Source organism: Diabrotica undecimpunctata, unplaced genomic scaffold (genome assembly GCF_040954645.1).
Source record: "Diabrotica undecimpunctata isolate CICGRU unplaced genomic scaffold, icDiaUnde3 ctg00002746.1, whole genome shotgun sequence".
NCBI classification, from domain to species: domain Eukaryota; kingdom Metazoa; phylum Arthropoda; class Insecta; order Coleoptera; family Chrysomelidae; genus Diabrotica; species Diabrotica undecimpunctata.
In genome coordinates this window covers 312-14,245 of record NW_027313950.1, presented here as the reverse complement: position 1 = coordinate 14,245, position 13,934 = coordinate 312, and the positions used below count along the sequence as shown (strand labels likewise).

Below are 13,934 nucleotides of genomic sequence, written 5' to 3'. Positions count from 1 at the left end.
TAATCGTTTTTATTGTCCTTCGATCCGGAAATAAAGTCTACTTCAATCTGTTCCTGCAGCTATTTTACGTTAATATAACATTCATCAGCGTTGTTCTCAACATAATCATAAATGTATTCCATTGCTTGGTATATTTCGCAGAAAACCTGTCTTTTTGATGTCTCACCCGTCGCGCGAAAACGTAATTTTATAATACCGCGTTTCAACAGCCGTCAGATCAACGTTCTCAATTGTCAAATGGTTATTCAAAGTATCCAGGAATTCACGGCTACGAAGCCCAAAAATTTGACGCCACAGCTGTATAGAAAGCTTTTCTCCGCGACTGAATCGACTTTTTTTGAACCTCCATCTCGAACTGCTAAACTTTCCTCCCTTTTCAATAGGTCCCTCTCCAACCTTCCAACTTCTCTTTCAACATTTCTTTGCTCTCCTCTACTAACACGATATCATCCGCAAAGGGCATTGACCAAGGTGTCCCCTTTCTTAACTTCTCTGTCAGTACATCCTTAACAAGGTTAAACAGGTGAATAAGGGAACAGTCTTGTTGAAAACCAACCGCCATTGGAAAACTTTCGGTCAATCAGACAGCAGTCCTTACTTTGGTGTACGTTCCCTCAAACATATCTTTTCTCAGGAACCCATTACTCTCTTAGCTATTGTCTATATTTCTATAGCTATTGTATATTTCTCTATCAACTGTCTCAAAACAAAGACATGTGAAATTCACACTCAAGACATTGCTGGAATGGACAAATATTATTTAGTAAAATCTGGACTGTCGGCATCATCTATAGATTTAAACAGACTGAAACATTTGATCTAGCATCATCTCAGTTGTCAAAAATGGGTCAGTGATGCAGAAGACAATATTCATACTAACTAAGCAGTGTATGACATACCTGACTATGTATACTCACTCTGAGATAGCGCGTTGTCGTGTATGTTATTTATATAACATAACATAACATAACAATATCTTTATTTTTAGAAAATAATATACATTCCGTGAACATAAAATTATTTAAAAAAAAACAGTGTCTAAAACGAAAATATTATTTACTTATTCCTAACCGTTACATATACAAATAGTCCTCCACAGAATATGGCTCAAGAGCTACCAGTAATTTAAATATTTGATGTTTATACAAACTTAATCTTTCCTCCCTTTTAATAGGTTCAGGCAGTTTATTAAACAATTTGATGCAGCAATAAAGAGCGTTTTTTTCTGTTATACTTAACCTGTGTATTGGAATTTTATAATTATATAACCTGGTATTTACTATACTATTGGGGCTCAAAGTTCCTAAAGAGTATTTTATTCTTATATAGGAACAGTAAGCATTCTTGAATAAATACAGCGTAAACTGTTAAAATATTATTACTCCTAAAATGCCTCTACATGATTCCCTACTTTTTAAGTCAAACCATAACTCTGATTATTTTTTTCTGAACCAGAAATACATTATTTATGTCCCTATTGTGGCCAAAATTTATTAGACCTATCTAAATTTTGCTTCAAATTAGCATGATACACTGTTTTTAATGAGTTACTATTCATGTATTTTTTTAGAACTCTAAAGCTGTAAATCACTTTACTCAAAGACATACAAACTGGTCAACATGTTTATCCCAACATAAAAAACTGTCAATATATAATCCTAAAAATTTGGTACTGCTGCTAATATTTAAAGTGTCATTATTTACAATAATACTATTTGGCATATCTGAATGTGCATAATTTGTCTTAAACAAAAGAAGATCTGTTTTATTTTGATTTAAAACCAACCTATTCATAGAAAACCAATCTTTAGCTTTCTGGAACTCTAAACTAGCATTAACGCTTAGAACAGACATGTCTTTACCACTGACTAAAATGTTTGTATCATCTGCATAATTTGTTATGCTGGAAGTAGATTAGCCACTAGACCATGAAGATCATTGATATAGATCACAAACAGTAAAGGACCAATCACCACTTCCTTGTGGTACTCCAATATTGATAGTGCTTTCAGATGAGATGCCTATTTCAGTGTTTTTATGTATTTTTACTAAATGTCTCCTATTTGCCAAGTAGGACTGAAACCAGTTCAATGCTGGTCCACGTATACCATATTTCTCCAATTTATCAAATAATAGGTCATGCACTAAACAGTCATGCCTTCGATAGGTCCAAAAAGAGACCCCAAAGCCATATGACCAATCTCAGTACATTTCAAAATATCCCAGACAAATTGAAAAATCGCAGTCTGAGTTGATTTTCCCTGTTGATAACCATGCTGATTTGCACTAATAATATGACATTTTGTTAAAAATTCTGTTATCCGCCTATACATAGTCATTTCTAAGATTTTTGAAAAGGAACATAGAAGGGTAATTGGTCATAGTTATTAATTAATTTAGGATCACCCTTTTTGTAAACAGGTGTGTGTTACTATGGCAGTTTTCCAGGCATTCAGGAAATACACCAGATTTTAGTGAATTATTTATGATTGTAGTGAGAGGATTCACTATCTCCTTTATACAAAGTTTAAGGATTTTAGTAGGTATTTCATCAATTCCACAACTTTTTGTTTTTTAAATTTTTAGTTATATCCATAATTTCAGTTTCTGTCACAGGTGCGACAAACACTGAATTTATGTTACTTGCAATGTTGTCTTTATATTCAGTGTATTGTAATTGAGATAAAGTGTTATTGAAAGTAGTATTTAAGTGGATCATGTATTTATCAGCAATCTCTTGAGGACTACCCTCTACTTTTATTGAATTTACACTTTTTAATTGACCATTAATTGCACTAACAATTTGCCACATGCATTTATTTTTGTTGGCAGCTTCAGACATCCTGTTTTCATATAGCTTTGATCGTTTTGTTCTAGTTTCTTATTATATTCTTTTTTTACCTGTCTATAGGAATCATAGAATTTATGGTTAACTCTGCTCATTGTAAACAAGATGTCTAAACGAGTCTTACATTCATATATATTTCAACATAAGTAAACCTGATATGAATAATTTACAATAACCTAAATTTTTCCTTTGAATTGAAAGATACCCTTCAGGACAAAATGGTTTTTTTAAGTTTTCTCAAAACAATGTTTTTTGGCGTATGCCTCATCATTGCACGCGCTATAATACTTAAACTTGACAACTAGAAATATAAAGTGTGGGTTTATTCCCGAGATATTAAGAAAAACATAAATTTAGTATAATATTGTACTCACCCATCTATCCGCAAATCATCGTACAACGCAGGCTTATCACATACGGGGCAACTCCAAGTGGGCTTCTTTTCATTCATTTGCAGAAATAAATAGGCATCAAAACATTGTAAATGCATGCAGGTTATAGGTCTACACGGAGTGGTCATTCTCAGTTTACCGAGAGGGCACATTAGCGAAACTCTTAAAGACGTAGTTGCTATTTCGTCGCCATCGTCGTTGAGCTTCTCTTTAACTAAAATTTATTTTCTTAGTCAAAAATACAGTATATTTATTAACGATTTTTATAATACAAAAATTTCTACACCATTGGATACACTTGTGATGGACTGACCACCCCAGAGAAAAAGGCAATAGAAGAAAGGTACAGGACCAAAGCAAAAAAGGGAAAGGAGAGATCTAAAATACAGGAAGTACAAAAAATTAAGAAGAAAGTATTTGCTAAAGTTTCCGAAACCTCCTAAGAAGAGCCACTACTAGATTCATCATCAAGGGATGAATCTTTTATTAAAATTGACCCAGGCAATTTTTAGAATCTGCAGAGGAATACCTGAAGGAGATTTTGTCCTAGTCGAATCCACTGGTAGAAAAGAGAAAAGAAAGATTTATTTCTTTGGAAAAGTCTTTAAAAATTTATTAAATAAAGATATGAAGAGTAAAATAGAGAATACGATAAATAAGATAAGACAAATAAGTGAGAAAGTAATCAATAAAAATAGAAAAATACATATATGCTTTATTGATCTGGAAAAGGCGTTTGACAGAATACAAAGAAAGGACGTATGGAGGACATTAAAGGAAAGAGGAGTTGACAGGATAACAATTGATGTAATAAAGGATATGTACAATAATAATACAAATACGGTGAGAACCAACAACGAGGAATCCGCAGAATTTACTACAAGTCAAGGCGTCAAACAGGGATGCGTGTTGAGCCCACTGCTGTTCTCAGTGGTACTGGATGAAGCAATAAAGAAAGCCAAGAGAAGAATGAGAAAACTAACATTAGGATACTGGCAAATGAAACAGGCTCAACTATCAGAGCTTCTATTTGCAGACGACATGGTTTTGATAGCAGAAAACAGAGAAGACCTACAGAACAACCTTGAAATCCTAGAAGAAGAACTGTCAAACATAAATATGAAAATAAATACAGAGAAAACGAAAACAATGATAATTTCAAATAAGAGAAAGACACACGCAATACTATTAAACGGAAAACAACTAGAACAAGTGGAACATTTTAAATACCTAGGAGTAATAATTGAATCAAACGGTAAACAAGACATGGAAATAAATGAGAGAATGGGACGAACAGGAAGCTTATTTAACACTATGAAAACAACATTTTTGGGGAAAAAAGAAATACCGGAGAAGGTAAAAACGGCAGTCGTTAAATCAGTAGTTAGACCTACAATCATCTATAATAGCGAGTCATGGACATTGACTGGGAGACAAAAATCTCGAGTCAATGCTATGGAAATGAGGTTCCTGAGGAAAATAGCAAACAGAAAGAGGACAGACAAAATACGAAACGAAATAATCAGACAAAACCTAAAACTAGAACCAATAAACGAAAAAATAGTAGAGGGGCAACTAAGATGGTTCGGGCACGTGTGTAGAATGTCGAATGAAAGATTAACAAAACGAGTGTTTGAAACGAGAATACAAGGGAAAAACAAACGAGGAAGACCAAGAGTTAGGTGCGTAGACGAAACTAGAAAAGAAGTTGAGAAGAAAGGATTGACATGGGAAAGTGCACGAAATCTAACACAAGACCGGATAGCATAGAGACAACAGTGCAAATCTTAACCCCACCAGCCTTACACCTAACGGTAGAAAGGCTTAGGACTAAGTAAGTAAGTAAGTAAGAGTAAAAAAGACTTAAACTAAGGTAGAGGCGTTTTAATGGTTTTAGTTCATGAGGTTGTCACTCCAAAGATTGTTTTTCTTCAGAGATTGGATCCTTACCCAAAATTCCAATAAATACAAATAACAAAGAAAAACTAATCAAATACTTACTTAAGGATCTTGTATATTCAGCATTTTTTGATCCTTTACTTTTCAGTCTTTGAAGTAATTCAACAGAGCTTAGCTTCTGAACTAAACTCACACTTAGAGCATATCCTCTATTAAAATCTGCGGCCCACGATACAGATATAAGGTTTCCAATTGTAGGGCTTAATTTTACCATTCCAGTAATATTTACAGGGCGTGGTGGGCGTTTAGGCTCTACACCCGGTTTATTGGTCGGAATTGGGTTCTGCAAAAAGGTATATATTATAATAATTAAGATGGATTTATAGTTTGACGGACTGTAATACAATTAAAGTCAGAAAACTGCAATATCTGGGACATGTCATAAGGGGCGAGCGTTATAACTTGCTGAAATTAATAATACAAGGAAGAATACAGGGTAGAAGGAGTCCCGGAAGAAGACGCATCTCCTGGTTGAATAATTTGAGAGCTTGGTTTAACTGCACTTCTGCTGACCTCTTTAGAGCAGCAGTGTCGAAAGTGCGAATTGCCAACCTTCTTAGAGGAGATAGCACGTGAAGAAGAAGAAGGACTGTAGACGCAGACGCACTGGAAAAGATCAACATAGACTTTTGTGTACTCTTATTTATAAATGAACGGAAACGCATGACAGAACGTAAGCGAAACGCACTGGAACGGAAGAGTTGGTCAACTGTCATATTTTACAGTGCGTTACTTGCGTCTGGCCAATCAAAAGAAAGAGTTTTGTGTCCCGCCTTCCAGTTTTATTTTGTAAAGTTGTTAACATATATGTTTATGTTGTTTAGATTTTCGAATTTTGTTGATTATTTGATACAATGGACGTTAAGTTAATAATTTATAAAATAATAAAAGGATATCATAGTATAATTGTTATAAGTGTTACTATGGCTTAAGGAGACAGATGGCCTCAAAAATGCCTAGAAAAATTAAACTGACTGTATACAAAACACTAATAAGTCCAGTGCTAACATATGGTTCAGAAACTTGGAAACTAACACAGAATGACCAAGAATTGCTCAAACGTTTTGAGCGAAAAATACTAAGACGAATATATGGAGGCATAAAAGAACAATGTTTGTGGCGCAGGTGTTACAATTTTGAGTTGTATAGAAGATTTGGAGAACCTGACGTTGTAAAATTCATTAAGGTAGCACGCCTCAGATGGATAGGTCATGTAATCAGACGAGAGGAAGATGCCATAGTCAGAAAAGTTTTTGACCGAAGAGGGCCGATCGGACAACGAAGAAGAGGAAGACCGAGACTTAGGTACCAAGACAACCTAGAAAATGATTTGAAGTCTATCGGAATTAGAGCATGGAGAAGAGTTGCCAGATACAGGGGCGAATGGAGGATTGTTCTGAAGAAGGCTTTGACTCATAACGAGCTGTAATGCAACTGATGATGATGATCATAGTATAATTTCAATATTTCAGATAAATAATGTTGTTAATTGGTCTAATTTGGGGTTACCCACACATTTATGATAAATCCAATAAACAGTTTAAATACCAAAAAATGAAACAAAACAGTTAAAAAAAATTTCCGAAGAACTTCAAATGACCGGTATGTTTATCTTGTGTAATTCGAAGTAAACTACCTAATTGCAGTTTTGTATTACTGGTAAATGAGTTTTTTGCATTATACTTTTTCAGTGAAAGATTGCCAGAGAATTTAGATAAATTTAAGAAATAAGTTTCCGGAGCTCCTGTTACCCCACAATGGAAGTACTTCGATTCAATGTCATTTCTAAATACATACATTAAGCCCAGAAAGTAAGTACAGAATTACTTAAACATGTATTTTTGACCATTCTTCTTCTTCTTCTTCTTCTGATGGCGCTACAACCCTTTGTGAGTCTTAACAATGTTCTGCTTAACAATGTTCTTCCATTCTGCCCTGTCGGATACTTTCCTTCGCCACTGCCTGATGTTCATGGTTTTAAGATCCCTCTCTACGTCGTCTATCCATCTTTTACGGGACCTTCCTCTTGTTCTGTTTCCTTGGGGCTTCCATCTCTGGACTACTTTTACAGCTCGATTATCTGGCATTCTTTCTAGGTGACCAAGCCAGTTTAGTCTTTGTGACTTTACAAATCTGACAATATCTGCGCTCTGCATTAGTTCATCCAGCTCGTGGTTCATTTTAATTCTCCACGAACTATCGCTGCATTGGGTTGGTCCAAATATCTTCCTTAGTATTTTGCGCTCAAATATTCTCAGTTGATTTTCATCAGTGGTTGAAAGGGTCCACGTTTCACATCCATATGTGACCACTGGTCTAATTACTGTTTTGTAGATTCTCAGCTTAGACTCACGATTCAGTAACTTACTTTTCATTAAGTCTTTGTATGCATAAAAGCACTTATTACCGCTAAGAATCTGTGCTTGTATTTCTTGACTGATGTTGTTGTTATCATTTATTATGAGCCTAGGTAGGGAAAAGTGAGGCATATTTGTAGGTATGGTTGTCTACCTTCAGATTCTCATGTTCATTCGATTTGTGCACTCCAATATATTTTGTTTTGCTTTCATTTATATATAGACCAAACGTAGCAGCTTCTCGTTTCAGTTCTATAACTTTTTCGCTTAATACCCTTTTGTTGCGGCTTATTATGGCAACATCATCCGCATATGCGCATATTTGCATAGATCTTGTATTAATACAGCCGTTTATATCCAGTTTTCTAAAAACAGCTTCTAAAGTTAGATTAAAAAGTGTTGTTGATAAGGCATCACCTTGTCTAACTCCATTTTCAATATCAAAGGCCTGCGTCATATTTCCATCTATTCTCACCATAGCTTTGGAACCCTCCAGAGTCATTCGTATAAGTTTAACCAACTTATTGGGTATCCCTAACATAGATAGTTGCTTTAACATCTTTTGTCGATCTACTCTATCAAACGCCTGTTGAAATCGATATACAAGTTGTAAATAGGTATGTTATATTTAACACATTTTTCATGTATACCTCTTAACATATATGTATTTGGTCTATAGTTGACCTCTTTGGTCTGAAGCCACATTGGTATTCACCAATAATCTCCTCCGAAAACGATTCCAGGCGGCTGTATATAATTCCTGATAATATCTTGTAGATGACATTTAAAACTGTTATGCCCCTATAATTTTTGCAGAGTCGTTTGTCTCCCCCTTTGTACATAGGAAGTATGATTCCTACTTTCCAATCTTCTGGGATGACTTCTAGTGTCCATATGCGGTCGATTAGTTTATGGATACGCCTCCAAAGCGCATGTCCACCATTTTTTATCAGTTCTGCAGTTATTCCATCTGTGCCAGGTGCTTTGTTATTTTTTAGATGTTTTATGACGTTTATCGTTTCTTCCAATGTTGGTTGCTCAACTAGTTGTTCTGCTGTGTGGTGAATTATCTCTTCATCTTCGTTTTGTTCTTCTTCGGGGTTAACAGCTCTTGAAAATGCTCCTTCCACCTTTTCATTATTTCCTCTTTCTCGCTGATAATTGCCCCATTTTTGTCCTTGCAAACTGTTGATCTTGTTATGTATCCTTGGGTGCATTGCTTGATTTCCTTGTAAAATTTTCTAGCCTCTCTTCTGTTATTATAATCTGTATTTTTGACCATAGATCACGAAAATGATTTGTGGCCTCAAAAAGAGAATTTCTGACAAAAAATTCGAACATTTTCGTGATCTACAGCGAAAAATACGTAAGTATACCAAATGTCATGAGCATCAGGATGGGGCAGAGAAAGTAAAAAATTACCCCAACTTTTTAGTACACATACAACAACAGAAGATGCAAAAACAATAACAGCCCTAAATCAACATGCTCAGTCTTTACAGTCACCGGTTTTTGACTCATCAAGCTGCTCCAGTGCATGGTCAAATTCCACAATGATCGAAAGTAGCTTAGACTGTCTGACACAGGATTGTAATATGCAAATGTCTCCACATTCAATATATGAAGAAAATATTATCCAGATGGAAGAGACAGAGGATCAAAGAGTAACTGTAAATTCGGAAACGGTGCAGGTTGCTGATAAAGGTGAGGCTTAATTTAAATAAAAATGATTCCTCTCTTTCACTAACTCTCAGCAGCTGATTAAGTGGTCGACATTTTATTAATCATAGATTTTGTTTCGCTGAATCTCTTGGTCTCTGCTGAAAACGGTTATTTTTTTGAATTAATAATGTGAGGCATATAGTGAAATTGAATATAAATAAAACAATGTGCTATCTAAAATAATGGAACGTGAAAAAATTCACAATTTATTAGTAGGCACCTAATGTATATAAATATATATATTGTTGAAACAGTGTTAAACTATAACTTGAAATAGTGAATTTATTTTTACTTTCTTTAAATCAAAAATATTTTAAAAAATATAACAGAAACTTCAAATTCACTGGAGGTTTCGTTATTATTTCGTTATTAGCTCTTCATTAATTGTTGGCCACTGGCTTGTGGCTTACAGACAATATTCTAGGTTATAGACGCGATATGTTGGTTGCATATTAATAGGTATGAATAAGTAATATCTAAAAATACGAATGCGTTCAAATAATATCGTAATGTATTAAAAATAATACAATAATGAAAAGGTTAAATCGGTATAATTTGATATCTACTAAATACGTAAAGCTGAAAAGTACTTACAGGTAACGGACAAATCTTATTATTTATTCTAACAGATATACAAGGAGGAAAAGCATCTTCTTGTTCACAGCTTGTTTCCAACAAGCAAAATCGTAGTTGTACTTGCTTTAAATAATCACAGATTGTTCCAGGTCTAGTATCCCTACTGCTGGCTATATCACTTGACTGCTGAGGCGATAAACTAAATTTAAAGTGGGCTTCTTGCATTCTAGAAACAAAATCAATATTAAATATAAAAAACTTTCGTTGTATTTAAAATTAGTTCTAATAATTAAAGTATGTGGGATCCATTTTACCAATTTCTTTGTAATCAGTTTTTGATTTCTTTTTAGGAGTTTATTTAGGAGTTACGAAAGCTGTGATAGGTAGTGTATTTTTGGACTCAAAGTTGGGGGGCTAGAAGGAACCGATAAAGTAGGTGATTCAAGACTTGTGTCAGCAGAATGGGTTCTTTTGATGCAAGAGTTAAAAGGAATCTATATACATATATATTGCTGTTTGAGACTGATATTTGGGATTGAAAAGTAAGTCAGTAGGAGTGTTATTTGCAGATTTCTTCTTTTGAGGAGAGTGATGGAGGAGACATACTAGAAGGAGGATCAACTGGGACATGGCTAGAAGTTATATTTGGAGAGTGACTGCTAGATGTTTATTGATGGTTATGCCAGAACTCTGCAGTGTGTCCAGATTGTTTGCATAAAAAGCGTTCAAAAAAAAGTTTATCCGAAGTTATAAAGATCCTATAATTTGTATTTTCATACGAGGTTACACTTTAAGCCTTTTTATTTGGTATTACATAGATAGACAGTTTAAAAGTAATATAGATTAAAAAAAATTCTCTATAAATATCCATCAAAGTATATGGCACCTTTTATACCTACCACTACAGGTGGGAAATAAGCAGAGACGTTCGCTGACTCTGAGAGCGCGCCGAAGTCTCTGACGAAGCAAGGTTATGCAGAAATAACGCGTTATAAGACTCTAATGATACCGATTCATACACGGAGCATTTGGCTTTTCAATTCATTAAAGCGACAGCACGCTTTTGCTGAAATGTAAACTTTTCCATATATATATATATATATATATATATATATATATATATATATATATATATATATATATACTTTTTCAAATAAGCGAAATAGTACATGTTTCTCAGCAGCACAGCTGGTTAAAATTTCAAAATTAGATTGACATATCTTACCTTTGATTATTATTAGGAACTAACGAGGAAGGTTTCAATATTTCAGCTAGAACATCATAAAATGGTAACTTTCGGAACTTCACGTCTGGGTGAATGGGATAAGCCATAACATTTTGTTGATGCTTAGTTTGAGAATACTGGGGGTAATGCGCATACATATTTGTTTGGTATAAACTCGGTTGGGCAGCAGGCTGAAACCAAACAATAATTATTCATTCAATGTTAAATCAAACATTGCGTTAGCCAAAATTGGAGCATCAGACAAATTTGTTATTATTGCTTTTAAAATTAATCAATAAACAAACACAAGGTATCAAAAATCAAATGAGTATAAAAGTTGAGGAGAACAAGTATCATTTAAACGCTGTATATAAATACATATTGTAGCGTTTTTAAATAAAACGAGCGGTTCGAATTTATATAAATATATTTATTTATAAGTTTACAGTTCGGTAATATCTTAACAACTAAACTAACTCATAACATCGTTAGATATATATACCAAAAGTATTAATCTAGAATACTCCAAAGTAGTCCCACCTCTAATTCGCTAAAGTGACCGGTTGTTCTCTCTCACACTCGATACATCGCGAAGGTTCTCGAAGCGTTTTCGAGATGCAACCGTTACATGAGCCATGCCGAAAGCATGTTCGTAACAATATAGTAAGAATAAATCACAAATTTTTAACCGAAATCAACAATAACCGAGCTTGGCCCACACACTGTCATCTTTAAACGGGCACCATAATGCTTACAAACCAAACACCAAGTCTTTACGTGGCGGTATGGAACAGTGTAGAAAGTCCACACTGCAATTTACGAGGGGGAGTAATCTTTCTAAATAAATAAAACAAAGAATGAATATATTCGTAAGAGATAGGAATATATTCACTATAATTAGTAAGTGTAGACCACTCTACCTCTAGAATAGTGGATAGATCTTAAGATTTTTTTTGGTTTTGGTTTGGAATCTTTCGCCACGTAATTACATATAAATATTATTATTCATTCATACAGGATTGTACAGGTAGGACACTTTTCACGCTCAGGGGTTCATCAGAGCGACTTCATTATAACTCACAAGACATAAAACACAGTTAGATAGGCATATAGACACACATAAAAAGGAAATATTCATTCAAATGATCAATTTTTCAACTTTTACGAAATGTTTGATAATAGATGAATTGCCAATCAGGGTCCGTTTCGTTAGCCACCTCGCTCTCCGGACTTGACTCCTTTAGATTTTAGCATTTGTGGTTACATTACGACAAAGGAAAATATGATGCAGATAGTCTTACTTGCTTTTAATTCTCTAACACCCGACTATATTTCCAGAATTACAAGACATAATTTAATGAAAAGAATTCATAAATTTTTAGAAGAAGATGGTGATCATTTTGAACACTTATAAAACATTATTTGTTTATGGGATGTGTCATATTTGATGTAAATGGTGAGGGAGGTGTTTGGTCCGAGAAGGGATGGGCAGAGTTAGATAAGTCAGTGTTCTTTAATAGACGGGCAAGTAATTGCGGGAATGGCTCCATAACTATGCGAAAGGAGTTTCTAATGGAGTAATCAGGTACAGAGGTAGTAAGACGGTATATAGGATTGGAAGGATTACTTGATGTAGTGGTAGCATATGATAGAAGCAGATGTTGTCTTTTAAGGGGCTGAGGGGGCTCGTTGCTTTCGCAGTAAAGTCTCTGAGGCATAGACGAAACAAAACAATGTTTTATTTTCAGTTTGTTTTTAGAAAAACTGAAAATAACTATTTTAAAAGCTGTTTGAATTCACTTTCCCTCATATTTGTATTAATCTTTTTCGACCAATGGGCTCACAATTCTTGTCAACTCCAGGTCAGATTCTTTCGACATTCTATAAAAAGTAATGAACTCTCTATCCGTCTGGGACAGTTCTTTGCTGTTACGAATAGGCGAGATTTTGCATTCTTTTCAAAGTAGGAAGTAACCCAATAATCCCTATAAACTGTACGAACCCTGCGGTACTCATAGTAATCAAGCATGTCTTCTTCGTGGGAACTCAACATAGTAAAACCACAGAAGTGCTCTAATAAATAAACACAACTGATCCAAAACCAGTCGCTTCGTGGGCGGAGACAGGTTTATTTAGGTTGTAAACTGATCGCAGATGAAATTAGTTTTCAACCGTTGTTTAAATCAGTAACCGTGGGCACTGGACCTAAGTGTTACTTTATCATACTACAACTCTCTATAATTACCAGAAATATCAGAAATAATAAAACTATATAAATTCCAGCACCCAAGCCGATTCTGTCAGCTTGGGTCATTGATAATTCCACAACCATAGAATATTTACAAGAGTTTTTTAGTTGTATTGCTGTTATCGAAATAATTTTTATAATGTGACACTAAAGATATGGACGAAGTATACTTACTGTCGTTTGCCTGCCGTCGACACCGTAAGACTGAACACTCGTCGGAACGTTATCCTGTTGTGGCAATTCTATTAGCAGGAGCTCCAGAAGTACCATTTGAAAGTTCCTGTCTAAAAGTACAACAAAAATAATCATTAACGCAAAAGTGAATCTGTTTAGTTTTAGTTTAATATGAAATAGTGTCAATATAGTATTCTGTAAGGTTTTAATTTGAGTTTTAAAAAATCTTCGAAGAAAAACACTCAAGTTGTCTTTTTGAACGAGAATAAACGAAATTGAAGTGTTTTCTGTATTTTCAAATTGCCTTGAGTAAAACACTTTCTCTGTAATAATTGCGTCTTAAAAGGGTCGATTGTAATAAACAACATCGAATAATTTATTTAGATTGACAAAAGACAAGAAGCGGAATCCAATCGCCTGTTGAGAGTTTTAT

At 34.4% G+C, this 13,934-nt stretch overlaps 1 protein-coding gene across 1 annotated transcript; it reads right to left on the bottom strand.

Annotated features, from left to right (window-relative positions):
• Window positions 1-3,218: 3,218 nt before the first annotated feature.
• On the bottom strand, window positions 3,219-13,607 carry LOC140432073 (E3 SUMO-protein ligase PIAS3-like). The gene is made up of 5 exons (XM_072519917.1): window positions 13,502-13,607; window positions 11,080-11,270; window positions 9,873-10,080; window positions 5,242-5,482; window positions 3,219-3,454 (listed from the first exon to the last, which is right to left on the bottom strand). Exons 1-5 carry the CDS (start codon window positions 13,595-13,597, stop codon window positions 3,219-3,221), a joined length of 972 nt encoding a protein of 323 aa, XP_072376018.1. The 5' UTR covers window positions 13,598-13,607.
• Between the last annotated feature and the right edge of the window lie 327 nt (window positions 13,608-13,934).